The 25,379-nt window shown below is 43.8% G+C and overlaps 1 protein-coding gene, 2 long non-coding RNA genes and 1 pseudogene across 3 annotated transcripts; 1 reads left to right on the top strand and 3 right to left on the bottom strand.

Annotated features, from left to right (window-relative positions):
• Window positions 1–1,716: 1,716 nt before the first annotated feature.
• Window positions 1,717–8,963, bottom strand: LOC139556532 (uncharacterized). The gene is made up of 3 exons (XR_011671139.1): window positions 8,863–8,963; window positions 7,845–7,922; window positions 1,717–2,284 (listed from the first exon to the last, which is right to left on the bottom strand). It is a non-coding gene; the product is annotated as an uncharacterized lncRNA (long non-coding RNA).
• A 65-nt stretch (window positions 8,964–9,028) lies between these two features.
• Window positions 9,029–14,662, top strand: LOC139556530 (4-galactosyl-N-acetylglucosaminide 3-alpha-L-fucosyltransferase 9-like). The gene is made up of 2 exons (XM_071370588.1): window positions 9,029–9,279; window positions 10,023–14,662. The coding sequence occupies exon 2, from the start codon at window positions 10,030–10,032 to the stop codon at window positions 11,128–11,130; it is 1,101 nt and encodes a 366-aa protein (XP_071226689.1). The 5' UTR covers window positions 9,029–9,279; window positions 10,023–10,029; the 3' UTR covers window positions 11,131–14,662.
• On the bottom strand, window positions 13,111–15,811 carry LOC139556531 (uncharacterized). The gene is made up of 2 exons (XR_011671138.1): window positions 15,279–15,811; window positions 13,111–14,287 (listed from the first exon to the last, which is right to left on the bottom strand). It is a non-coding gene; the product is annotated as an uncharacterized lncRNA (long non-coding RNA).
• Window positions 15,812–19,647: 3,836 nt separating this feature from the next.
• Window positions 19,648–21,351, bottom strand: LOC139555879 (ankyrin repeat domain-containing protein 9-like; annotated as a pseudogene).
• Between the last annotated feature and the right edge of the window lie 4,028 nt (window positions 21,352–25,379).

Genomic DNA, 25,379 nt, shown 5'->3' with positions numbered 1-25,379 from the left:
AGAGATCAATTGGTAAACTCTGATTTACCAGCCCAAGATATCTATGCACAACGTCTATTTGCGTCCCTACTGGATGGAAACTACAAGCAATGGCACTTTAAATGTAGATCCTTTAAACACCCTCAAACAGAGAAACAGACCCCAATCAAAGGTGTAATCACGTGCTCCACTAAGGCAGTTATTTATCTTATAACTTGTTCTTGTGGTAAAAAAATGTGGGTTAAACAAAGTGTGAATTAAAAGTATGAATCTCGGGGGCATCGTAGCACCATTTTAACGATGTATGCTGAGAGTCGGGAAGCAAGTTCAGGGAGTGAATACATTTAATCAATAAATGGTCACAAGAAACAAACAGCGCACCGACATTTAACAGGAACAGAAATAATAACGCCTGGGGAAGAAACCAAAGGGTGTGACATACAGTATATAGGGAAGGTAATCAAGGAGGTGATGGAGTCCAGGTGAGTGCCATGAGGTGCTGGTGCGCGTGACGATGGTGACAGGTGTGCGGGATAATGAGCAGCCTGATGACCTACACGTGCCAGTACCCCCTCCCCGATGCGCGGCTCCAGCCGCAGGACGCCGACCAAAGGGACGATCCCGGGGATCAGGAGCGGACTGGTCACCTCTGCTGAGGTGTCAATCTGGCTCATACCGCTCAGGAAGGAGACGCGTTCTGTCTACTAGAGATTAACGTATTTTGGTGTGAAAAGTGCAAATCAATCCCAGAACAACAGCAAAGGACCTTGTGAAGATGCTGGAGGAAACAGGTACAAAAGTATCTATATCCACAGTAAAAATGAGTCCTATATCGACATAACCTGAAAGGCAGCTCAGTAAGGAAGAAGCCACTGCTCCAAAACCGACATAAAAAAGCCAGACTTCGGTTTGCAACTGCACATGGGGACAAAGATCGTACTTTTTAGAGAAATGTCCTCTGGTCTGACTCAGTTACACCAGCTCTGTCAGGAGGAATGGGCCAAAATTCACTCAACTTATTGTGGGAAGCTTGTGGAAGGCTATCCGAAACGTTTGACCCAAGTTAAACAATTTAAAGTCAATGCTACCAAATACTAATTGAGTGTATGTAAACTTCTGACCCACTGGGAATGTGATGAAAGAACTAAAAGCTGAAATAAATCCTTCTCTCTACTATTATTCTGGCATTTCACATTCTTAAAATAAAGTGGTGATCCTAACTGACCTAAGACGGAATCTTTACTAGGTTTAAATGTCGGGAATAGTGGAAAACTGAGTTTAAATGTATTTGGCTAAGGTGTATGTAAACTTCCGACTTCAACTGTAAATACCAACCCTACATTTCAAAATGCAAAATAACTCTACATACGCTAACTCTATCAAAACACGGCAAACCCGACTCAATATCTAATCACTCTGTCAAAACACTAGCACGTTTTCTATCCAAGAGGAACAAATAGTATTTTGAAAGTCGCTGTGCTATGATTGACTAACAGTTAATGGCATTACAAAAACTGCATTACTTTTCATGTCTCAGTTCTACCTGCTTACAATAGGCAATACCTGCTTACAATAGGGAATATGTTTTTTATAATTCAGTTTCCTTTACTGTAAACCACTCTACATTTTTTGGTTGAGTGTCGAATGTGTTTATTTTTGGCAACATACTATCTAAAAGTGAATGAGTCAACTTTACTTTATAGAATGTACAGCAGAAAAAAATTGTGACAGAATTGCTGCAGTAAAAGCTTTATTAGCAACAAGAAATTGCTGCCAGTGATCAACAACACATCCAACATACATGGCCTGTGGTTCCAAATGTGTACAAATAAAACAATTACAGTAAAAAAGGCACAGAAGGGAAAAAAAAAAAAAAATGAAGTCCTGTTCTAATCTATACGATCTTCAGCATTTGGCCACATGTTCTTGTCCACATCACATCTTATGACGTCTCTCGCCATGCACCTTGGATAAAAACACTTGGCATGCCTTATCCACCCCTGGCAGTCTTCAGCTGAGATGTCTCTGCAGCTGGCATCCGTTGCATCCAGGAGGGACATTTGGTCATGTTGCCGATGATCATACACTTTCCACCTCCAGGCAGAAAACAATTCCTCAATGGGGTTGAGGAAAGGCGAGTAGGGGGGAAGGAAAAGACAAACCATTCTTCGATGGGCTGCAAACCAGTTTGTGATTGCATGTGAATGGTGGAATGCTACATTGTCCCATGCAATCACAAATGTCCTCCTGTTTCCTCCCACCTGTTCCCTTTCTACTTCTGCCACCAGTTGTTGGTGGAGGTCATCTGAAAACAAAAGAAGGTGCTCAGTGTTGTGTGGATCAATCTGGCATTTCTGCAGGACCAAACCAGCACTTGAGATTGCAGCACACATTGTGATATTTGCTCCTCTCTGACCCGACACATCAACGGTGGCCCTTTTCCTGATGACGTTTCTTCCCCGCCGACGTTTTTTTTGCCAGGTTAAGCCCTGCCTCGTCTACATAAATGATTTAATGTGGGGTCTGATTAGCCTCCAACTCCATGACTCTCTGAAAGAAGTCAAACACAGTATGTGTAAATGCTTTTCAGTATATCCTACTGAATGTACTGTAACCCATGTTTACATGTAGAGTAGCATAGTGTAAAACTCACTATAGAACAAGACATATTGGATAGACACCATACCTGGACGTATTGGTGCCGGAGTTCCTTGACCCGCTCACTGTTCCTTTCAAAAGGAACTGTGTATAACTGTTTCATTCAAACTGTGTTTGATAAGCAATGGTAGCAATGGTAGTCAGGCTGATGCTTTCCACATTGGGAAATACCAGGTTGTCCTCTACAATTCTGGTCTGAATTTTTCTCAGTTTTATTGCATTGTCAGCAATGACCAATCCTACAATGGCATGCTCTTGGTCTTCACTGAGGAGCTTTCCTCTTCCCTGAGAGGGAGGAAGACGTTGCGTCCTTTAGAGGAACAAAAATACAACATATGTATATGCATTGGGACTGGTGGCCTACAGTTACTGTGGGACATAGCAACAGTAATGATAGAAGAAGCCCTTGTGAAATGCATTACTTACCTGTTGGTTTGTTGAAAATTCCAGATAATGGAAGCCATGGTTGACCGTCTGAGATTAGGCTGGACTCTTTCACTAGCCTCTCTCAGTGATAGACCATGGTATTAGGCTGGACTCTTTCACTAGCCTCTCTCAGTGATAGACCATGGTCTATGACGGTGGCTCTTATTTCATCAGTGACAACAGCTCTTACTCGCCTTTGAACACCACCACACATTCTTACTCCTCTCCCCCTACCTCTCCTTCTTCGTTGTCCTGGTCCAACTACTCATCTGATTGGTCCAACTACTCCTCTGCCTGGTCCAGCTACTCCTCTGCCTGGTCCAACTACTCCTCTGCCTGGTCCAACTACTCCTCTGCCTGGTCCAACTACTCCTCTGCCTGGTCCAGCTATTCCTCTCCCTGGTCCAGCTACTCCTCTGCCTGGTCCAGCTACTCCTCTGCCTGGTCCAGCTACTCCTCTGCCTGACCAACTACTCCTCTGCCTGGTCCAGCTACTCCTCTGCCTGGTCCAACTACTCCTCTGCCTGGTCCAACTACTCCTCTGCCTGGTCCAACTACTTCTCTGCCTGGTCCAGCTACTCCTCTGCCTGGTCCAGCTACTCCTCTTCCTGGTCCAACTACTCCTCTGCCTGGTCCAACTACTCCTCTGCCTGGTCCAACTACTCCTCTGCCTGGTCCAACTACTCCTCTGCCTGGTCCAGCTACTCCTCTGCCTGGTCCAACTACTCCTTTTCCTGGTCCAGCTACTCCTCTGCCTGGTCCAACTACTCCTCTGCCTGGTCCAGCTACTCCTCTGCCTGGTCCAGCTACTCCTCTCCTTTGACCAGACATAATTTTTTCTCTCTCTGCTCCTCTGTGTTGTTCTGTATCCACATTAAACAAAATCAGTCCAAAGAGTCCCCTTTTTACTGTGTATGTCCATGCAATTGAAAGAACTTCAACACCTGGCTATGTCTCCGATTGAGATTGGAATCAGCTGTGGTTGGTCTATTTTACACAATTTACAGTAAATCAGCTATTTCTCAATCTGTTCATTCCAAAAAATGCTTATCAGCTATTTCAATATAGCTTTCGAGCTGCTGTTGTTGCAGAAGTAGAGGCTTTATACTATATTTAAGGATTTGAACATTAGGTCTTCATTTCTGGCATGCTGTGTGCAAGCATTTGTAAATAAGACAAGAAAGATCCATCATTTTGGAATTAGGTGAGCTTGTATGTAAAGAAAATGTAAGCATTTTAGAAACATGTTAACTGACTGGATATTCTGTGAAAACAACATGACTTGTGTTAATCGTATGGTCCACAACAGACGGATGTTGTGCTAATCGGGTTGAGCGTTTTGAAAATGTGACTACAGATTGGGCAAAAGCATGTTATCGATTGGAAAGGCACTCAATTTAAAATGGCTGTTTTCAGTAAATGTTGATCAATGTTGCCATCAAAAGGTTGTATGGACCTCTACATGTGTATTCTTCAACAAAGATTCTTCACATCCTTAAAGTGGACACATGGCTCCACCTGGTGGTCTAATTGACAGTTTGTCTGTTTGTAATAATATGTTGTCACTGTCAGCAGTTTCCTTAGTAGACAAGGCTACATGAAGTAAGTATGGGAGAGTGAGGTAAGTGAAATCACAGCATAACTTGAGCCACCCCTTGTCTTTAGGAAACCATACACAAAATGAATAATTTGACCAAATAATTAGGAAGAGGTCATCATTTCATGGAGTCTGTAATAGAAGAAACCAAATGAAAAAAGTGGTAAGCAAGTTAAGTATAAAAAAACTGGTTTTCACCAAGTCAAATTCATTTCTTGTGTTAGAGGTTTCAGTATCTAAACCAAAATAGATAATTTTAAGATTGTGCTATACATCAATTGGTGTCTCTAACTTCAACATGAGGTTGTAAACCTAGCATGAAGTGCATCCTTGTACCTGTGTGGGCTAATATAGTAATAATGTTTTCCTTGGGGCCTGTGTTAAAAGATGCAATGATTAAAATACTAAAAAGTGATTGTGATTGTGTTGAATGGTGTTTGGGAAATAAAGATAGAGGTAATATTTAATTCAGTACAGAAATTGGTAGGCGGCTCAACTTACCCTGTCCCACGGCTCAACTTGTGCCAAGAGACCACTTCTTTTTAGACAAGCTATGTTTTCAAAACTGCAATGTTTACATGAATTCGGATTATTTCCAGGGATACACAACATCCTGAAATTTATGTAGATATATTTCTTAGAAAGAATACAATATTTCCCTTGATGGAGTGATGTTACATGTAAAAAAAAATGTCTCAACTTACCCCACTCTCCCTTAAGTAGCCTTGCCCAGAAAGGCCCATAGAAGCAGGAGCCCATCTCCTGTTTCTGTAGCGTGGCAGCTTGATGTACAAGTACACGCCCTGGACAAGACAGTAGGCTATCGCATGGCCTTACCTCCAATCCATCTCCTTGATGCTGAGTGCCGAGCAGAGACGCATCAGGTCCCATTTTTTAGTCTTTGGTATGACTCGGCTGGGGAACAAACTCCCCAACCTTTCAATCTCAAGGTGAACCCTCAAACCACTGAGTTGGCGAGGCTACATGGTACCACCAATTGCTATTGTCCACCTTGCAAAAGAGGTTTCTAACCTCAAATGTCTTTTCTTGGTTATATAAAGGTTATTTTATAAAAGAGGATAAATTCAAACCACAGGTTTTCAATAAGGTTTAAGTCTGGAGACAGAGATGGCCATTGAAAAATGTTGATTTTGTGGTCATAGGACCGGTTCCAATCCAAGTGCCAATGCCGTCTATTAAACTCTAGGCGGTGCTATTGTCAGATGACATGGCAATAGAGCTCCTTGGCCACGCGCACCAGTGGTGGGTTTGGCATCGAAAAACAGAAGCATATGGCAGAAAAGTAACTCATACCTACGGTAACATATGGTGGTTGCATATTTGATGTTATGGGGCTATTTTGCTTACCAACAGCATCATGAGCTTTACCAAGTACCAGGACATTTTAGCCCGAAACCTGGTTGCCTCTGCCAGGGTGCCAATACATTTGACATATCTTTTTTCGATTTATTCTATTACTTGTTAAACAAAATCTCTTTCTCGAGCAATTGTATTAATAAAATATAACCTCCTCAGCAGCTGGAGCAGGTGAATGCAAGGCTGAGAGATTCACCAGCTAAAGGAAACCCTCAAGCATTTTCCTATCAGAGTTGTGTTTCCATCAAATTGACTTGTTGCAGATACAAGTCTGTTCTTAAATACATAGAGTACTGATGTTTTTTGTCACTTCAAATGTTGTGTAGGCTTAGCGAATGTGCCCACTCTGATATTGGCATGTGCGCTCTAGCCAACAGCTTGCAGATACAGGTGCAGCTATAGCATAATACATGATGAGATTATTACGGACAAAAGTGCTAGATTATTTTTATCGATCGTCATGTCACCAGAATAAGACCCTCGAAATGTATTGAAAGAAGCGTCAACCTCATCACTGTGCACTTTTACCACTCTGTGAAGTTCATAACTTATTTACGCCGTAGCCTAATAAACTGCATGCTTTCCCATGATGTGGTGACTTTTTTTCCCCAGACATGTAGGCTACTTGGTTGATGATCGGCAACAGACAGCTCATTCAGCATCAGAAGCACAATGATGCACCTGTCCTTTCTGCTGCCTATCAGCTATTCTTATTTGTCCTTGTCGATTCATGTAAAAAAAGGTATGCAGCTTTGAACGTTTTTATGTGTGGTATGATTGGTAGTTAGCCTATTGCAGATCTGGATCTGGCGTTAAGGCTGGAAAATGCCAGTGTACCAGTTTTTGCATGATGAAATTGCAAACTAGTGTGTGTTTGACATACCAACTACTGACTACTGTCTTTGTTTGACTTACCTGTAAAGGCTCAGCTAGGTTGTTAAATGTTCTTCTTCAATAAGATAATTCTGACATGTAAAAAATGTATCAAATAGACCTACTAGGCCGACATATAGGCTTAGCCAGCTAGTTGGCTAGCTGCTAGCTAGTAGCCTACGCCAAATCAATTCAGACCTGCTACCTATTTAAACTGAACTATATCAGACACATCTGAAACACAATGTAAAATATACCACAATAAATCGCTAGCTATCTGCAGTAGCCAAGGTTTGTTTGCATACACTTCTTATGACTGGCAGCCTGGTGCAAGCAGCTGTGTTGTCCAACATTTGTGACACCCTTATTAAAGATTTGTAAAAAATGATGTATGAAATAAATGAAATAAATAACACAAATACAGGGCTACAGTACATTCGGAAAGTATTCAGACCCCTTCACTTTTTCCACATTTTGTTACATTACAGCCTTATTCCAAAATTGATTCAATTGTTTTTTTTCCCCTCATCAGTATACATAATTTGCTGGTGTGGTCCAAGTATGGGTTTAAGGATTTTTTTAAAATCTATCTGAAAGTGTCTCTTTTCCAAGCTTTAAAGGATAAACATTCACATGCAACACCATGGGCCAGAAAAGGTTGAATACATGGGCCATGCTGTCAATGCAGCATGACTTCATCCAGAGAATACCACACTTGGATGACAAAGTTTGATGACAAAGTTTGCCCACAAGAAGGACCGCCGTGCCACTTTCCTGTTCAAGTGAGCACAGCACAACAATGGTGCAGACCAAAAATATGTATTGTATGCGGCTGCATAAATGATGTAATATGCCAGGATATGTATACTGTAGCTAAGAAAGTAATACTAAGGGTATGTTGAGTAGTAAGCTGTTAGTAGCCCATGAGTCTCACCTTAAGAGTTTGGTCCCTCTCTCCCCCACAGAACTTAGCCTACTGTGCAGACTTGGTGGTGCACATGTAGCCTATAACCTGTTTTAGAGAAATGTAATCATTGAATATTGTAAGAGCATTCCTTGTCTGCTTATATGCCCCCTTTACGTATCCTACGGTTCTGACTTGGTATACAGGGAGAACACTGTAAGAACGGCCCATGTTCTGAATTCTGTCGCTGTACATTTCAAAAGTGCTGAACAAAGAGTTATATTGACCATGTCTGTCCTAGCTCGCTCATTAATGTCTTAATCGAAATTACGGATTGCCTCTTATCCGCTTGTCATCCCCTTATGTCATAGTTTGTACATCTCAATTGTCAGTAGAAACCACATTTGTTTAAGCAAGTCAGCCATATCAGCTATATATTTTTTAGAGGCAGTAAATGAGGCTAAATGAACTGTTTCTCTGCCCGACAAGGCTCCACTGATAGCCAGGTGTAGCAGTGGTAAGGTGTTGGGACTGCTGTTGGGACTCTGCTGTTGGGACAGCTTTATATAGGCCCTAACAGTTTGTGGGTGCCATTTGTCACCCTTATAGTGCAATTCAAGTTTTGTTTAGTGCTGTGTTGTGTAGTTGCTTTACTGGCATGCAATCCCCATTTTTTTTTGAGTGGGCCCCACCAAGATTTACATGCTAAAATCTCCACTATAGCTAACTAACTAACATTACTTGGCCCTTTATAACTAACCTGGTGAAAGCTAGCAAGTTTGAGCGATGGTCAGGCAATGTTAGATAGTCACACAGCTTTCACTTTGAAAACTACTAGCACATGTATCCTGTTGCAGCCCCTCCTCTCCATGCCCACACCCTGCAGCTGTTCAAAATGTGATTTTATTTGATTTTACTAGTTTCGGAAGTCTTTGCATGCTTGGCATACGACACAGACTACCAAGTGTGGAATCTTAGCATAAAACAGGTCTGGATGTCAGGCTTTACACAGGTATTCAAATTAATTTCACAAAGGTTTAGTGCTTACCAGCTATTAGGTGATATCAGATATGTTTGTTTAGTAGATCTTCTTGGCAGTCATTCTCCATATGCTTAGAGATCGAAGGTTCTTCAAGGTCAGGTAAGGGCAAAATGAATGCTCATTGGCTGTGGCTAAGACCTTGCCCCTCCCCTAATTTCCTCTGAAGCGTAATGAGAATGCTTCCTGTTTCTGTTGCTGTAAGAGGGTCTGTCGGGTGTTTCTTCCTTTTCAAACTTAAACAATAGCTATATACAGCTTCCACTGTTTCAAATGTATTTACTTGAACAGATTACTACCAAAGTGACAGATACAAAACTCATACAGGTGCACAGTTCTCACTGGGAGTGTGTTTGAATTAACCCGCAAAGCAAGAATAATCACCAAGCAACTCTGAATACGGTGACAAGGACAACCTGTTGACTGGTGAGTCGTTATCTTTCTGTCTTTAATTATATAAATCATTCAACTACAGACTTAAACTAAGACTAAGGTTTGCTATGCAAACTTGGTTTCTTAGTTTCATATGTCTGTTGTAAATAGGAAGGGAGAGGATCCTCTTTGAGGTTCATAATGTCAGAGTGAGTGCAGTTTTGAAAGTAAAATAATCAAAAACACGTATTGTCGTTTACTGTACTGGCTAACCCTCAGGTCGAGTCTGGTTTAATGTTTTTACACAAAAGAGCACAGCATAAAGCAACACAAAGTAGAACTGCAGGTTAGTACTATTAGTAAAGCAAAAGTGTAAACATTAAAGCACACCTCACCCACCATTTAAAAATCCCATTAACTTGTGTTGTACTGAGAACAAAAGTTAACTATTAACTTAGACACAAAACTGAGGTGGTGGGTATATAGTGAAAGAGTGAGCCATGAGCACATTTCCTTATTGGAAGGAGGAGGTTTACACCCCAGTTATTGGGTTCATAGGTGGTTGTCTTTCAGATACAGGATGAAAGTATGGAAAAAAGTAGAATAGGTACTTTTGAAGCTAGTCTGACTAGTTGGTTCAACTTCGCTGATGTGTAACAGGATGTGGTTTACAGTTCCGGGCTTTCTGCCTTTGTTGCATTTGCTATGTGTTCATACTTCCTGTACACAAAACAGGTTGTTAATAAATATAACAAGATTGATCTGACTTAAAATAATAAGTTCTCTGTTTTTTGCAGGACCAAAATGTCTTCTGGATTGGAACGTGTCATCCTGTTCTCGATTCTTGCTCTAGGAGTATTTCTGATGCTGTTTTTAATGTACAATAAATCAGCTCCATCTCGGATCTACCCTCCCGAGCCTGCTTTGCCAGGTCCTTACTCAAAAAGACCTGAGAACAGGTCCTTGTCTAAGCAGCCAGAGCCAGAAAAGCCCATCATGCTGTTGTGGTTCTGGCCTGAAAACCGCAAGTTTGATTTTAGCGATTGTGCCACTTTCTTCAACATTGATGGCTGCCACCTGACAGATGACAGGTCTCTGTACAACAAGGCAGACGGGGTGCTCATCTTTCACAAATCCATCAACCACGATTTATCCAACTTGCCTCCATCACCTCGACCACCATTCCAGAAGTGGATTTGGTATCACGTGGAATCACCTACAAACACAATTAGGATACCTGGTCTAGATAACCTTTTCAACTTGACCTTGAGTTATAGGGAAGACGCAGACATCCCTGTTCGTTGGCGTTTGACCGCAAGGAAAAGCCAGGGTGAAGAATTTGTGCTGCCAAAGAAGGATAAATTAGTTTGCTGGATTGTGAGTAACAAAGATCCTGCAACTGGAACAGGGGTACGGATTAACTATTACAGAGAACTTGCCAAACATATTAAAGTGGAACTCTTTGGCAAGGCCTATGCAAGGTTCTTGAAATATGAGGACTACTACTCAACACTCTCCAGCTGTAAGTTTTACCTCTCCTTTGAGAACTCAGTCCACAAAGACTACATCACAGAGAAGCTAAACGGACCACTTGCAGCAGGAACAGTGCCAGTAGTATTGGGCCCACCGAGACAGAACTATGAAGACTTTGTCCCAGGAGATTCCTTCATCCATATTAATGACTTTCCCGATGCAAAAGCCCTGGCTGAATTCCTCCTCAAGTTGGACAAGGATGATGAGGCATATCTGCGCTACTTTCAATGGCGTAGAAACTTCTATGCTCAGGAACATCTGCTTCAACTGAGTCAAGAGTTCATCCAATCTATTTGTTATGGATGTGACCATGTGGGAAAACATAAAGAATACAGGGTTGTTCACGACCTTTACAAGTGGTATTTTGTCTAATTAGTCACTTATGATTAGCTTTTATCATAATTTGCATGTCTATTATCTTCAATATACCAAAAAGGTATCTTGATTTATCCCACAGCACATAGGGAGTGCATACACCGCATCGAATGTTGATCTGCTGTTCTGCTGGTTCGTTCAGCACTGTGTGTTTTAGTGACCAGCCGCAGATGGGTGTCACTGCCAACATTTTCGCGAGATTGTACATGTAGAATCACTTTACACTCTGTTTGCACATTACGGCTGGCTCTCTTTTCAGAGGTGTTATGTACTCTCGGCCGACAGACACTACCGGTGTCTCCGTGCCTTATTATCAACGACTGCTCTGCTTTTGTTTCACCTGGAAAATCCCTTTACAACTGTGTTATTGTACAGTGCATTCGGAAAGATTTCAGAACCCTTCACTTTTTCCACATTTTGTTACATAACAGCCTTATTCTAAAATGGATTTAAAAAAATCCCTATCAATCTACACACAATACTCCATAATGACAAAGCAAAAACGGATTTATGACATGTACAGAAGTATTCAGACCCTTTTCTCAGTACTTTGTTGAAGCACCTTTGGCAGCGATTACAGCCTCGAGTCTTTTTGGGTATGACGCTACAAGCTTGTATTTGTATTTGCGGAGTTTCTCCCATTCTTCTCTGCAGATCCTCTCAAGATCTGTCAGGTTAGATGGGGAGCGTCGCTGCACAGGTATTTTCAGGTCTCTTCAGAGATGTTCGATCAGGTTCAAGTCCAAGCTCTGGTTGGGCCACTTAAAGACATTCAGAGACTTGTCGTTGTTCTGTTGAAAGGTGAACCTTCGCCCCAGTCTGAGGTCCTGAGAGCTCTGGAGCAGGTTTTCATCAAGGATCTCTCTGTACTTTGCTCTGTTCATCTTTCTCTCAATCCTGACTAGTCTCCCAGTCCCTGCTGCTGAAAAACATCCCCATAGCATGCTGCCACCACCATTCTTCACCATAGGGATGGTATTGGCATTGCCTGGTTTTCTCCAGATGTGACGCTTGTCATTCAGGCCACAAAGTTCAATCTTGGTTTCGTCAGACCAAAGAATCTTGTTTCTCATGGTCTGAGAGTCCTTTGTGTGCAAACTCCAAGCGGGCTGTCGTACTGAGGAATGGCTTCCGTCTGGCCAGTCTACTATAAAGGCCTGATTGGTGGAGTGCTGCAGAGATGTTTGTCCTTGTGGAAGGTTCTCCATCTCCACAGAGGAATTCTGGAGCTCTGTCAGACTGACCATCGGGTGCTTGGTCACCTCCCTGACCAAGGTCCTTCTCCCCTGATTGCTCAGTTTGGCCGAGCGGACAGCTCTAGGAAGAGTCTTGGTGGTTCCAAACTTCTTCCATTTAGGAATGATGGAGGCCACTGTGATATTGGGGACCTTCAATGCTGCAGACATGTTTTGGTACCCTTCCCCAGATCTGTGCTTCGACACAATCCTGTCTCGGAGCTCTACGGACAATTCCTCATGGCTTGGTTTTTGCTCTGACATGCACTGTCAACTGTGGGACCTTATATAGACAGGTGTGTGCTTTTCCAAATCATGTCCAATCAATACGGTTTACCACAGGTGGACTCCAGTCAAGTTGTAGAAACATTTCAAGGATGATCAAAGGAAACAGGATACACCTGAGCTCCATTTTGATTCTCATCGCAAAGGGTCTGAATACTTATGTAAATACAGTATTTCTGTTAAATATTTCATATAGATTTGTAAAAATGTCTAAAAACCTGTTTTAGAATAAGGCTGTAAAGTGACAAAATGTGGAAAAAGTGAAAGGGTATGAATACATTCCGAAAGCACTGTATATGGTTGTCTCTCCTAGCTACCTTAAGATGAATGCACCAACTGTAAGTTGCTCTGGATAAGAATGTCTGCAAAATGACAACAATTTTAATTTCAAGTGCTAACTGTCTTTATTCCACTACTGGAGAAGCATGACTCAAATCACCTACTCATATTTCAAACATCCAGCGTGACAAAATATACATTTTATTTTATTCCATGCCTTACCATTAAGTGAATTATTGCCAATACATATCAACAAAGGGGTTTGCATTAGGTTTTGATATTTCATATTTACCAACTGAGAATTTATTTGTACAATTATATTGTTGGAGTTAAACAAGCTTATATTTTGGGTTGGACATTGAATCCTATTCCTGCTCTTTTAATCAATGGCATCAACATATTAGAAGACCAATGAACCGACTAATCAACCAACTCTTGCAAAACCGATGATAAATATGTGAAAAACCAACACATATCTTGGTCCATCTTAGAATGAAAAACAGTTTAAATTCAGTATGTATCTTCCACTTTGTCAAAATTGTGCATGGTATGTACAATGAGTGTACAAAACGTTATGGACGCCTGCTCTTTCCATGACAGACTGACCAGGTGAACAGGTGAAAGCTAATTATCACTTATTGATGTCACTTGTTAAATCCACTTCAATCCGTGTAGATGAAGGAGAGGATACAGGTTAAAGAAAGATTTTTAAGCATTGCGACAATTGTGACATGGATTGTGTATGTGTGCCATTCAGAGGGTGAATGAGCAAGACAAAATATTTAAGTACCTTTGAACTGTGTATGGTAGTAGGTGCCAGGCGCACCGGTTTGTGTCAAGAACTCCAACGCTGCTGGGTTTTTCACAACCGTTTCCCATGTGTATCAAAAGTAGTCCACCACCCAAAGGACATCCATCCAACTTGACACAACTGTGGGAAGCATTGCAGTCAGCATGGGCTAGCAGCCCTATGGAACGCTTTCAACACCTTGTAGAGTCCATGCCCCGACAAAATGAGGCTGTTCAGAGCGTAAAAAAGGGTCTGCAACTCAATATTAGAAAGGTGTTCTTAATGTTTTGTCCACTCAGTGTAAGTTTATCACTTTTTAACCAATCCAGTACATTTTAGTTGAAAATGAAAAATGTCAAAAGATTTAACTTCTGAAAACTGAAACAAATTTTTTTATCAAACAAAGACAAACAGATCAATCCCACTTTTCAAGCCTGCTGAAGGCATCTGGTGACGGCATGGCAAACACCACCCCCGGCTCTACCAGGGGCATGCTTGAGGTGGCCTCCCACAGCTCCGGGAATGTCATGTTCTGTGGCCTTGCCGTTCCATTTCTTGATTGCCCCTGCAACACAGAAAGAAACACATTTAGGTATATAATATACTCAAAGTAATGGATATGTAGCATCTATGGCCTCGGTTACACCCGGCACTTAAATGCGGCTTCTGTCATCCGGTTACTTCAAGCTGCATTAGATCTGAATGCACGAAAGTCACATTGTGCTTGCATTAGGTTCAGATCTGCCAGGATGGGCATTTGTTCGGAATCTGACAGTCTGGACACAATCAGACCACCGAATATGCATAAGCAATGTAAAGAGATGTTGGGGAAAATATAACTGTAACATGCAACAATTTCAAAGATTTTACTGAGTTACTGTTCATATAAGGAAATCAGTCAATTTAAATAAATTCATTTGGCCCGAATCTATGGATTTCACATGACTTGTGTTGTGTCTTTACTATGGATTAAATGATATATGACATGGTATTTTATCAAATCAATTCTCTGTAATTAACATTACCTGATTAAACTAATCATGTAAACGCAATTAACTAGGAAGTCGGGACACCACGGAAGAATGTTTATAGAGCTGTTGTCTTCCGAATAAACTCTTAAAGACCTGGTAATCTTTTATATCAATAGCAGTCAATTATTAATCGTCACCTTGTTCAGTCTCATCTGAACATCTTAACATTTCTGGTTATCTTCACAAACCATGGCTAACAAGTTGAATCAACAATACAAAATTTGGTTTAATTATTTATTTAGTAAATACCTAAATAATCAAACAGAATTACGTATACACAGGATGGATCATGCGTTGATTACTAATTGTGTCATAAAAGAAAACGTCCCTAGTGGACAAAACCGATATGACGGCTGGCTACACAAAGAAAGGGGGTTGGGTTTGAATGAAAGAGCAGGAGGACTGAGGAACAAAAGGATTGGGTCTCTATCGGACCTTATGAAGCTATGCTATCGTAACTACAGAATCTTATGCATTCTAAATAACCCCCCATTCGGAAAAGGAAAATGCAAGAAATATATTTACTCTGAGCTGCGCTTCGATAGATTGGTCGAAGATGGAAGGCTTGGTTGCACAGCAGAGATATCCCTTGTCCTTTGAATAATATTTCTGGGCGGATACGTTGTAGTACCCTGTCGTTGTGTGGTAAAACGAATACGTTGTAGTACCCTGTCGTTGTGTGGTAAAACGAATATGTTGTAGTACCCTGTCGTTCTGAAGAGGGTCCATCCTTTCCTAGGCCATGCACGTTTACAGCTGCTGCTGATAACTCGACATCTAGGATGTATCACTTCTTTAGTGAATAAGAGTTTAAAGTTCATACCACGTTGCCATACTAAACTCATGCTATATTCTGGCTCGTATAGTCAAAATTCATCCTTCCAGCGTGGCGATCGTCACCTCCACGTTGAAATTAGCCCTTTTAAACGTATGAACATCAGTCCTCACGTCATCGGGAACACAATGTTACGTTCGTTAGGCTGTAGTCGTTCAACCATTAGCAACCACAGCTCACGCTGGGGTTGGCTTAGTCGGCCGTGAATTGGTTCATGTAGAAAAGGGGTTGTAGAAAAGGGGTTGGTTCCAACCAATGCCTATTCACGTGGGCGTGGCCACTGAGTGAGCATATTTTACTTATGAATATAATTCTCTAATTTTAAAAACTAAAATTACATTTAATCTTTTCACAAATAGTTTAATATTTAAACATTTAAATTGCACAACAATTCCATGTGAATATGATAACTAGAATGTGTACACTTTCCAAGATACAATTTATGTCGTCCTATCATCAGCAATAATATCTCATACGACAACTGATCTGACATCATATTCTTTAAGTACCAACGGATACTTTCAACTGGTTGGATTACCTAAATATTGTTCCGTTCCCAACCTTTTGATGTTACCATACTCTCTCTATGTTAACAAAGGGCTTTCCATGAGTCCATTCTATAGAGTAGAGAGAGAAAAGGGGGAAAGGTATTTATGGGGGTCATAAACCTCACCAACAGGGAAACGTCATGACACTGGGAATACAGATGGTCACAGATACCAATACAGTTGGTCACAGATACCTTTAAAAAAGGTAGGGGCGTTGATCAGAAAACCAGTCAATATCTGGTGTGACCACCATTTGAAACATGTTGGTATTACAGACTCGGTCAGGGAGAGGTTGGAAATGTCAGTGAAAACACTTGCCAGTTGGTCCACGCGTGCTTTGAGTACACGTCCTGTAATGTTGCTCACATTGGCTACGGAGAGCATTATCACACAGTCATCTGGAACAGCTGGTGCTCTCATGCGTGCTTCAGTGTTGCTTGCCTCGAAGCGAGCATAAAAGGCGTTTAGCTTGTCTGGTAGGCGAGGTTTCCCTTTGTAGTCCGTAATAGTTTTCAAGCCCTGCCACATCCTACGAGCGTCAGAGCCGGTGTAGTAGGATTTCAATCTTAGTCCTGTATTGACGCTTTGCCTGTTTGATTGTTTGTCTGACGGCATAGCATGATTTCTTATAAGCGGACGGATTAGTGTCCTGCTCATTGAAAGCGGCAGCTCTTGCCTTTAGCTCGGTGCCTATGTTACCTGTAATCCATGGCTTCTGATTGGGATATGTACATACGGTCACTGTAGAGACGACGTCGTCGATGCACTTATTGATGAAGCTGAGGTGGTATACTCCTCAATGCCATTGGATGAATCCTGAAACATATTCCAGTCTGTGCTAGCAAAACAGTCCTGTAGTGTAGCATTCATGTCATCTGACCACTTCTGTATTGAGCCAGTCACTGGTACCTCCTGCTTTCGTTTTTGCTTGTAAGCAGGAATCAAGAGGATATAATTATGGTCAGATTTGCCCTATGGACGGCGAGGGAGAGCTTTGTATGCGTCTCTGTGTATGGAGTAAAGGTGGTCTAGAGTTTTTTCCCTCTGGTTGCACATGTTACATGCTGGTAGAAATGAGGTAAACCGGATTTAAGTTTGCCTGCATTAAAGTCCCCAGCCACTAGGAGCGTCGCTTCTGGATGAGCATTTTCTTGTTAGCTTATGGCTTTATACAGCTCGTTGAGTGTGGTCTTAGTGCCAGCATCGGTTTGTTGTGGTAAATAGACGGCTACGAATAATAAAGATGACAACTCTCTTGGTATGTAGTGTGGTCTACAACTTATCATGAGGTATGCTACCTCATGCAAGCAATACTTTGAGACTTCTTTAACTTCTTATGGGCAGGTGGGACGGTAGCGTCCAGCCGCTGTTTCAGATTTCAAAAAGGCTTTACGGCGAAAGCAAACCATGCGATTATCTGAGGACAGCTCCTCGCATACAAACACCTGAAAATCATATTTCAACCAGGCAGGTGCGCCACAAAAGTCAGAAATATAGATATATTTAATGCCTTACCTTTGAAGATCTTCTTCTGTTGGCACTCCAAAATGTCACAGAAACATCACAAATGCTCCTTTTGTTCGATAATGTCCTTCTTTATTTTCCAAAAATGTCAATTTTTTTGTCGCGTTTGATTCAGAAATACACCGGTTTCAACTCGCCCAACATGCCTACAAAGTATCTAATAAATTACCTGTAAACTTCAAACAATGTTCCTAATCCAACCTCATGTACCCTAAAACGTAAATAATCGATACAATTTAAGACGGAATAAACTGTTTCTAATACCGGATAAAAACAATGTAAGCCGCGTTCCAGTTCACGAGCACCAAAACAGCAGAGTCCACCTGGAGTGACACTTACATTGAATAGGACTACTTCTTCATTTCTCAAAATAAAAACATCAAACAACTTCTAAAGACTGTTGACATCTAGTGGAAGCCATAGGAACTGCAACCAGGTTCCTAATAATAAGGGTATCCCATAGAAAATACATTGGAAAATCCTATGACCTCAATTTCTTTTACCTGGATTGTTTGTCCTCGGGGTGTCGCCTGCCATATCAGTTCTGTTATACTCACAGACACTATTTTAACAGTTTTAGAAACTTTAGAGTGTTTTCTATCCAAATCTTATATGCATATCCTAGCTTCTGGGCCTGAGTAACAGGCAGTTTACTTTGGGCACGCTTTTCATCCGGAGGTGAAAATACTGCCCCCTACCCAAGAGAGGTTAAGTTACCCAACCCCTCTTCCCAATCTGCTTATCAGTGGGCTAAACACCAGGCTTTTATTATTTGAAAGGAAGGAATAAGCCAGAAGAGAAGAAACAATGATGCGAGTTTCAATTTATTAGTTTATCAAGTTTTCTTTTCTCTTGAGCATTATGTTGATAATGAGGAAAGCCATCACTGGAGATGCACAATGGAATTGTTATACCATTTGAAATATGTTTAAAAGTTCCTAGATCAAAATTCCTATTAAGATATCAAACATATTAGAGGTAATCTTTTTAAACAGATAACAAATCATACATTTTCTGTAGACTACAAAAGCGTAAAATTCAGCACTGCGATGAAAATATGTTGTTATCCTGTATTTAGTCTCCAATCTGAGACAGTTGCATACAACTTATATAAAAAGGTTTTAAGAAAAATGAAATGATTTACCAAATTTAAATCTTACATTTTATTTGAAACTTGAATCACAGATATTATCATAATTAGCACCCGATTCATATAGCCTACTCATTTCATACAGGGGTTTGCATTTATAAAATCATACATTTTACATTTACATTTACATTTAAGTCATTTAGCAGACGCTCTTATCCAGAGCGACTTACAAATTGGTGCATTCACCTTATGATATCCAGTGGAACAACCACTTTACAATAGTGCATCTAACTCTTTTAAGGGTGGGGGGGTTAGAAGGATTACTTTATCCTATCCTAGGTATTCCTTAAAGAGGTGGGGTTTCAGGTGTCTCCGGAAGGTGGTGATTGACTCCGCTGACCTGGCGTCGTGAGGGAGTTTGTTCCACCATTGGGGTGCCAGAGCAGCGAACAGTTTTGACTGGGCTGAGCGGGAACTGTACTTCCTCAGAGGTAGGGAGGCGAGCAGGCCAGAGGTGGATGAACGCAGTGCCCTTGTTTGGGTGTAGGGCCTGATCAGAGCCTGAAGGTACGGAGGTGCCGTTCCCCTCACAGCTCCGTAGGCAAGCACCATGGTCTTGTAGCGGATGCGAGCTTCAACTGGAAGCCAGTGGAGAGAGCGGAGGAGCGGGGTGACGTGAGAGAACTTGGGAAAGTTGAACACCAGACGGGCTGCGGCGTTCTGGATGAGTTGTAGGGGTTTAATGGCACAGGCAGGGAGCCCAGCCAACAGCGAGTTGCAGTAATCCAGACGGGAGATGACAAGTGCCTGGATTAGGACCTGCGCCGCTTCCTGCGTGAGGCAGGGTCGTACTCTGCGAATGTTGTAGAGCATGAACCTACAGGAACGGGTCACCGCCTTGATGTTAGTTGAGAACGACAGGGTGTTGTCCAGGATCACGCCAAGGTTCTTAGCACTCTGGGAGGAGGACACAATGGAGTTGTCAACCGTGATGGCGAGATCATGGAACGGGCAGTCCTTCCCCGGGAGGAAGAGCAGCTCCGTCTTGCCGAGGTTCAGCTTGAGGTGGTGATCCGTCATCCACACTGATATGTCTGCCAGACATGCAGAGATGCGATTCACCACCTGGTTATCAGAGGGGGGAAAGGAGAAGATTAATTGTGTGTCGTCTGCATAGCAATGATAGGAGAGACCATGTGAGGATATGACAGAGCCAAGTGACTTGGTGTATAGCGAGAATAGGAGAGGGCCTAGAACAGAGCCCTGGGGGACACCAGTGGTGAGAGCACGTGGTGCGGAGACAGATTCTCGCCACGCCACCTGGTAGGAGCGACCTGTCAGGTAGGACGCAATCCAAGCGTGGGCCGCGCCGGAGATGCCCAGCTCGGAGAGGGTGGAGAGGAGGATCTGATGGTTCACAGTATCAAAGGCAGCCGATAGGTCTAGAAGGATGAGAGCAGAGGAGAGAGAGTTAGCTTTAGCAGTGCGGAGCGCCTCCGTGACACAGAGAAGAGCAGTCTCAGTTGAATGACTAGTCTTGAAACCTGACTGATTTGGATCAAGAAGGTCATTCTGAGAGAGATAGCAGGAGAGCTGGCCAAGGACGGCACGTTCAAGAGTTTTGGAGAGAAAAGAAAGAAGGGATACTGGTCTGTAGTTGTTGACATCGGAGGGATCGAGTGTAGGTTTTTTCAGAAGGGGTGCAACTCTCGCTCTCTTGAAGACGGAAGGGACGTAGCCAGCGGTCAATACATACGACCTACAGGCTCATCACACAGATATCTTGATCAATCATGCTAAAACATTCATATAGGTCAATAAATAAATCATGTAGACAGATTTAAAACACTTTTAAAGCACGTTCAGCTGTCCAAGCAGTTGGCAGGGTAGTGGTTTCAAGGAGGAACTCAGATTATTTTGCAAAGGGAAATGACAAACAATGGAGCTGGCTTCTGTCCAACAAGATATTTGAATTTGCGCTCACCAAGGACTTTGGACCAACAGTGTCTCCTTCGAGTGCACTCTTCATTTTGAAACAAATCTTGGGCATAAACATTAACAAGTTGTCAAGACACAGATTTTTGGCCCCAATGTTCACTTTGGAGTCCCACAGCTGTCCCAAAATTACATCCAGTGGTGTCATACAGTGGCGAGGCGCCATTGCCCAATAACAGAATGACTGCTTCGGAGCGCAGGAGCTCACAGGCCAGATGTAGTGGGGTCTTACCGTCCTTCATGTGAAAACATCCGCCTCGGTTCATATATGACTGCAGACTAGGTAGTCGATGTGCTTCTTGCAGTATGAGACCCAGTATGTCCCGTCTGTCATACCTGACAGCCATCACGAAATGCGGGGCCGATGATGGACAACAACAAAAGCGCTTCATCAGTGTAGTGACTGAGCAAGTATTGAGCGTAGGCTTGGTGGTCATGTACGATAGTGTACAGCAATGCCTCTCTTATACACAGAAGTCAGATAGCTAGATCGCTTGCCAGAGTTTGAGTTATGAGAGCCGCTGCAGAGATTTCTTTCAGAAAAAAAAGTCACCACTTGCAGCACATTTCAATGACAAGGAATGGGTTGCAAAACCTTTGCGACATATTCAACCTGCTCAATGAACTCAATCTGTCACTTCAGGGGAGAATGACAACTGTCTTTAAGTTTCTCACCCAGTGTGATATTGTGTTCTCTCTCCAGCCCAACACATACTCAAGAGAGAGAGCTCGGATCGCTTACATCATATCACTCCTTACTGGTCGGGCTCGGGAGTGGGGCACAGCTATCTGGGAGGCAAGGGCTGAGTGTTCTAACGATTATCAGAACTTTAAAGAGGAGATGATACGGGTTTTTGATCGTTCAGTTTTTGGGAAGGAGGCTTCCAGGGCCCTGGCTTCCTTATGTCAAGGTGATCGATCCATAACGGATTACTCTATAGAGTTTCGCACTCTTGCTGCCTCCAGTGACTGGAACGAGCCGGCGTTGCTCGCTCGTTTTCTGGAGGGACTCCACGCTGAGGTTAAGGATGAGATTCTCTCCCGGGAGGTTCCTTCCAGCGTGGACTCTTTGATTGCACTCGCCATCCGCATAGAACGACGGGTAGATCTTCGTCACCAAGCTCGTGGAAGAGAGCTCGCGTTAACGGTGTTCCCCCTCTCCGCATCTCAACCATCTCCTCACACCGGCTCAGAGACTGAGCCCATGCAGCTGGGAGGTATTCGCATCTCGACTAAGGAGAGGGAACGGAGAATCACCAACCGCCTTTGCCTCTATTGCGGTTCTGCTGGACATTTTGTCATGTCATGTCCAGTAAAAGCCAGAGCTCATCAGTAAGCGGAGGGCTACTGGTGAGCGCTACTACTCAGGTCTCTCCATCAAGATCCTGTACTACCTTGTTGGTCCATCTACGCTGGACCGGTTCGGCTGCTTCCTGCAGTGCCTTGATAGACTCTGGGGCTGAGGGTTGTTTTATGGACGAAGCATGGGCTCGGAAACATGACATTCCTCTCAGACAGTTAGGGAAGCCCACGCCCATGTTCGCCTTAGATGGTAGTCTTCTCCCCAGTATCAGATGTGAGACACTACCTTTAACCCTCACAGTATCTGGTAACCACAGTGAGACCATTTCCTTTTTGATTTTTCGTTCACCTTTTACACCTGTTGTTTTGGGTCATCCCTGGCTAGTATGTCATAATCCTTCTATTAATTGGTCTAGTAATTCTATCCTATCCTGGAACGTTTCTTGTCATGTGAAGTGTTTAATGTCTGCTATCCCTCCTGTTTCTTCTGTCCCCTCTTCTCAGGAGGAACCTGGTGATTTGACAGGAGTGCCGGAGGAATATCATGATCTGCGCACGGTCTTCAGTCGGTCCAGAGCCAACTCTCTTCCTCCTCACCGGTCGTATGATTGTTGTATTGATCTCCTTCCGGGGACCACTCCCCCTCGGGGTAGACTATACTCTCTGTCGGCTCCCGAACGTAAGGCTCTCGAGGATTATCTGTCTGTTTCTCTCGACGCCGGTACCGTGGTGCCTTCTTCCTCTCCCGCCGGAGCGGGGTTTTTTTTTGTTAAGAAGAAGGACGGTACTCTGCGCCCCTGCGTGGATTATCGAGGGCTGAATGACATAACGGTTAAGAATCGTTATCCGCTTCCCCTTATGTCGTCAGCCTTCGAGATTCTGCAGGGAGCCAGGTTCTTTACTAAGTTGGACCTTCTTAACGCTTACCATCTCGTGCGCATCAGAGAGGGGGACGAGTGGAAAACGGCGTTTAACACTCCGTTAGGGCATTTTGAATACCGGGTTCTGCCGTTCGGTCTCGCTAATGCTCCAGCTGTCTTTCAGGCATTAGTTAATGATGTACTGAGAGACATGCTGAACATCTTTGTTTTCGTTTACCTTGACGATATCCTGATTTTTTCACCGTCACTCGAGATTCATGTTCAGCACGTTCGACGTGTACTCCAGCGCCTTTTAGAGAATTGTCTCTACGTGAAGGCTGAGAAGTGCGCCTTTCATGTCTCCTCTGTCACATTTCTCGGTTCTGTTATTTCCGCTGAGGGCATTCAGATGGATCCCGCTAAGGTCCAGGCTGTCAGCGATTGGCCCGTTCCTAAGTCACGTGTCGAGTTGCAGCGCTTTCTCGGTTTCGCTAATTTCTATCGGCGTTTCATTCGTAATTTCGGTCAAGTGGCTGCCCCTCTCACAGCTCTGACTTCTGTCAAGACGTGCTTTAAGTGGTCCGGTTCCGCCCAGGGAGCTTTTGATCTCCTCAAGAAGCGTTTTACATCCGCTCCTATCCTTGTTACTCCTGACGTCACTAAACAATTCATTGTCGAGGTTGACGCTTCAGAGGTGGGCGTGGGAGCCATTCTGTCCCAGCGCTTCCATTCTGACGATAAGGTCCATCCTTGCGCTTATTTTTCTCATCGCCTGTCGCCATCGGAACGCAACTATGATGTGGGTAACCGCGAACTGCTCGCCATCCGCTTAGCCATAGGCGAATGGCGACAGTGGTCGGAGGGGGCGACCGTTCCTTTTGTCGTTTGGACTGACCATAAGAACCTTGAGTACATCCGTTCTGCCAAACGACTTAATGCACGTCAAGCTCGTTGGGCGTTGTTTTTCGCTCGTTTCGAGTTCGTGATTTCTTATCGCCCGGGAAATAAGAACACCAAGCCTGATGCCTTATCCCGTCTCTTTAGTTCTTCTGTGGCTTCTACCGACCCCGAGGGGATTCTCCCTGAAGGGCGTGTTGTCGGGTTGACTGTCTGGGGAATTGAGAGACAGGTAAAGCAAGCACTCACTCACACTGCGTCGCCGCGCGCTTGTCCTAGTAACCTTCTGTTCGTTCCTGTCTCTACTCGTCTGGCTGTTCTTCAGTGGGCTCACTCTGCCAAGTTAGCTGGCCACCCCGGCGTTCGGGGTACGCTTGCTTCTATTCGCCAGCGGTTTTGGTGGCCTACTCAGGAGCGTGACACGCGCCGTTTCGTGGCTGCTTGTTCGGACTGCGCGCAGACTAAGTCAGGTAACTCTCCTCCTGCCGGTCGTCTCAGACCGCTTCCCATTCCTTCTCGACCATGGTCTCACATCGCCTTAGACTTTATTACCGGTCTGCCTTCGTCTGCGGGGAAGACTGTGATTCTTACGGTTGTCGATAGGTTCTCTAAGGCGGCACATTTCATTCCCCTCGCTAAGCTTCCTTCCGCTAAGGAGACGGCACAAATCATCATTGAGAATGTGTTCAGAATTCATGGCCTCCCGTTAGACGCCGTTTCAGACAGAGGCCCGCAATTCACGTCACAGTTTTGGAGGGAGTTCTGTCGTTTGATTGGTGCTTCCGTCAGTCTCTCTTCCGGGTTTCATCCCCAGTCTAACGGTCAAGCAGAAAGGGCCAATCAGTCGATTGGTCGCATATTACGCAGCCTTTCTTTTCGAAACCCTGCGTCTTGGGCAGAACAGCTCCCCTGGGCAGAATACGCTCACAACTCGCTTCCTTCGTCTGCTACCGGGCTATCTCCGTTTCAGAGTAGTCTTGGGTACCAGCCTCCTCTGTTCTCGTCCCAGCTCGCCGAGTCCAGCGTTCCCTCCGCTCAGGCTTTTGTCCAACGTTGTGAGCGCACCTGGAGGAGGGTCAGGTCTGCACTTTGCCGTTACAGGGCGCAGACTGTGAGAGCCGCCAATAAACGTAGGATTAAGAGTCCTAGGTATTGTCGCGGTCAGAGAGTGTGGCTTTCCACTCGTAACCTTCCCCTTACGACAGCTTCTCGCAAGTTGACTCCGCGGTTCATTGGTCCGTTCCGTGTCTCTCAGGTCGTCAATCCTGTCGCTGTGCGACTGCTTCTTCCGCGACATCTTCGTCGCGTCCACCCTGTCTTCCATGTCTCCTGTGTCAAACCTTTTCTTCGCGCCCCCGTTCGTCTTCCCTCCCCCCCCCCCCGTCCTTGTCGAGGGCGCACCTATTTACAAGGTACGGAAGATCATGGACATGCGTTCTCGGGGACGTGGTCACCAGTACTTAGTGGATTGGGAGGGTTACGGTCCTGAGGAGAGGAGTTGGGTTCCATCTCGGGACGTGCTGGACCGTTCGTTGATTGATGATTTCCTCCGTTGCCGCCAGGGTTCCTCCTCGA

The sequence above is a fragment of the Salvelinus alpinus genome, chromosome 27 (assembly GCF_045679555.1).
Source record: "Salvelinus alpinus chromosome 27, SLU_Salpinus.1, whole genome shotgun sequence".
NCBI classification, from domain to species: Eukaryota; Metazoa; Chordata; class Actinopteri; order Salmoniformes; family Salmonidae; genus Salvelinus; species Salvelinus alpinus.
Note: the sequence above shows the minus strand (reverse complement) of the source record. Positions and strands in the feature narration are given on the sequence as shown.

Bases quoted from the DNA above. Each gene is read 5' to 3' on its own strand.
- LOC139556530 (XM_071370588.1), top strand. From the start codon at position 10,030: ATGTCTTCTGGATTGGAACGTGTCATCCTGTTCTCGATTCTTGCTCTA.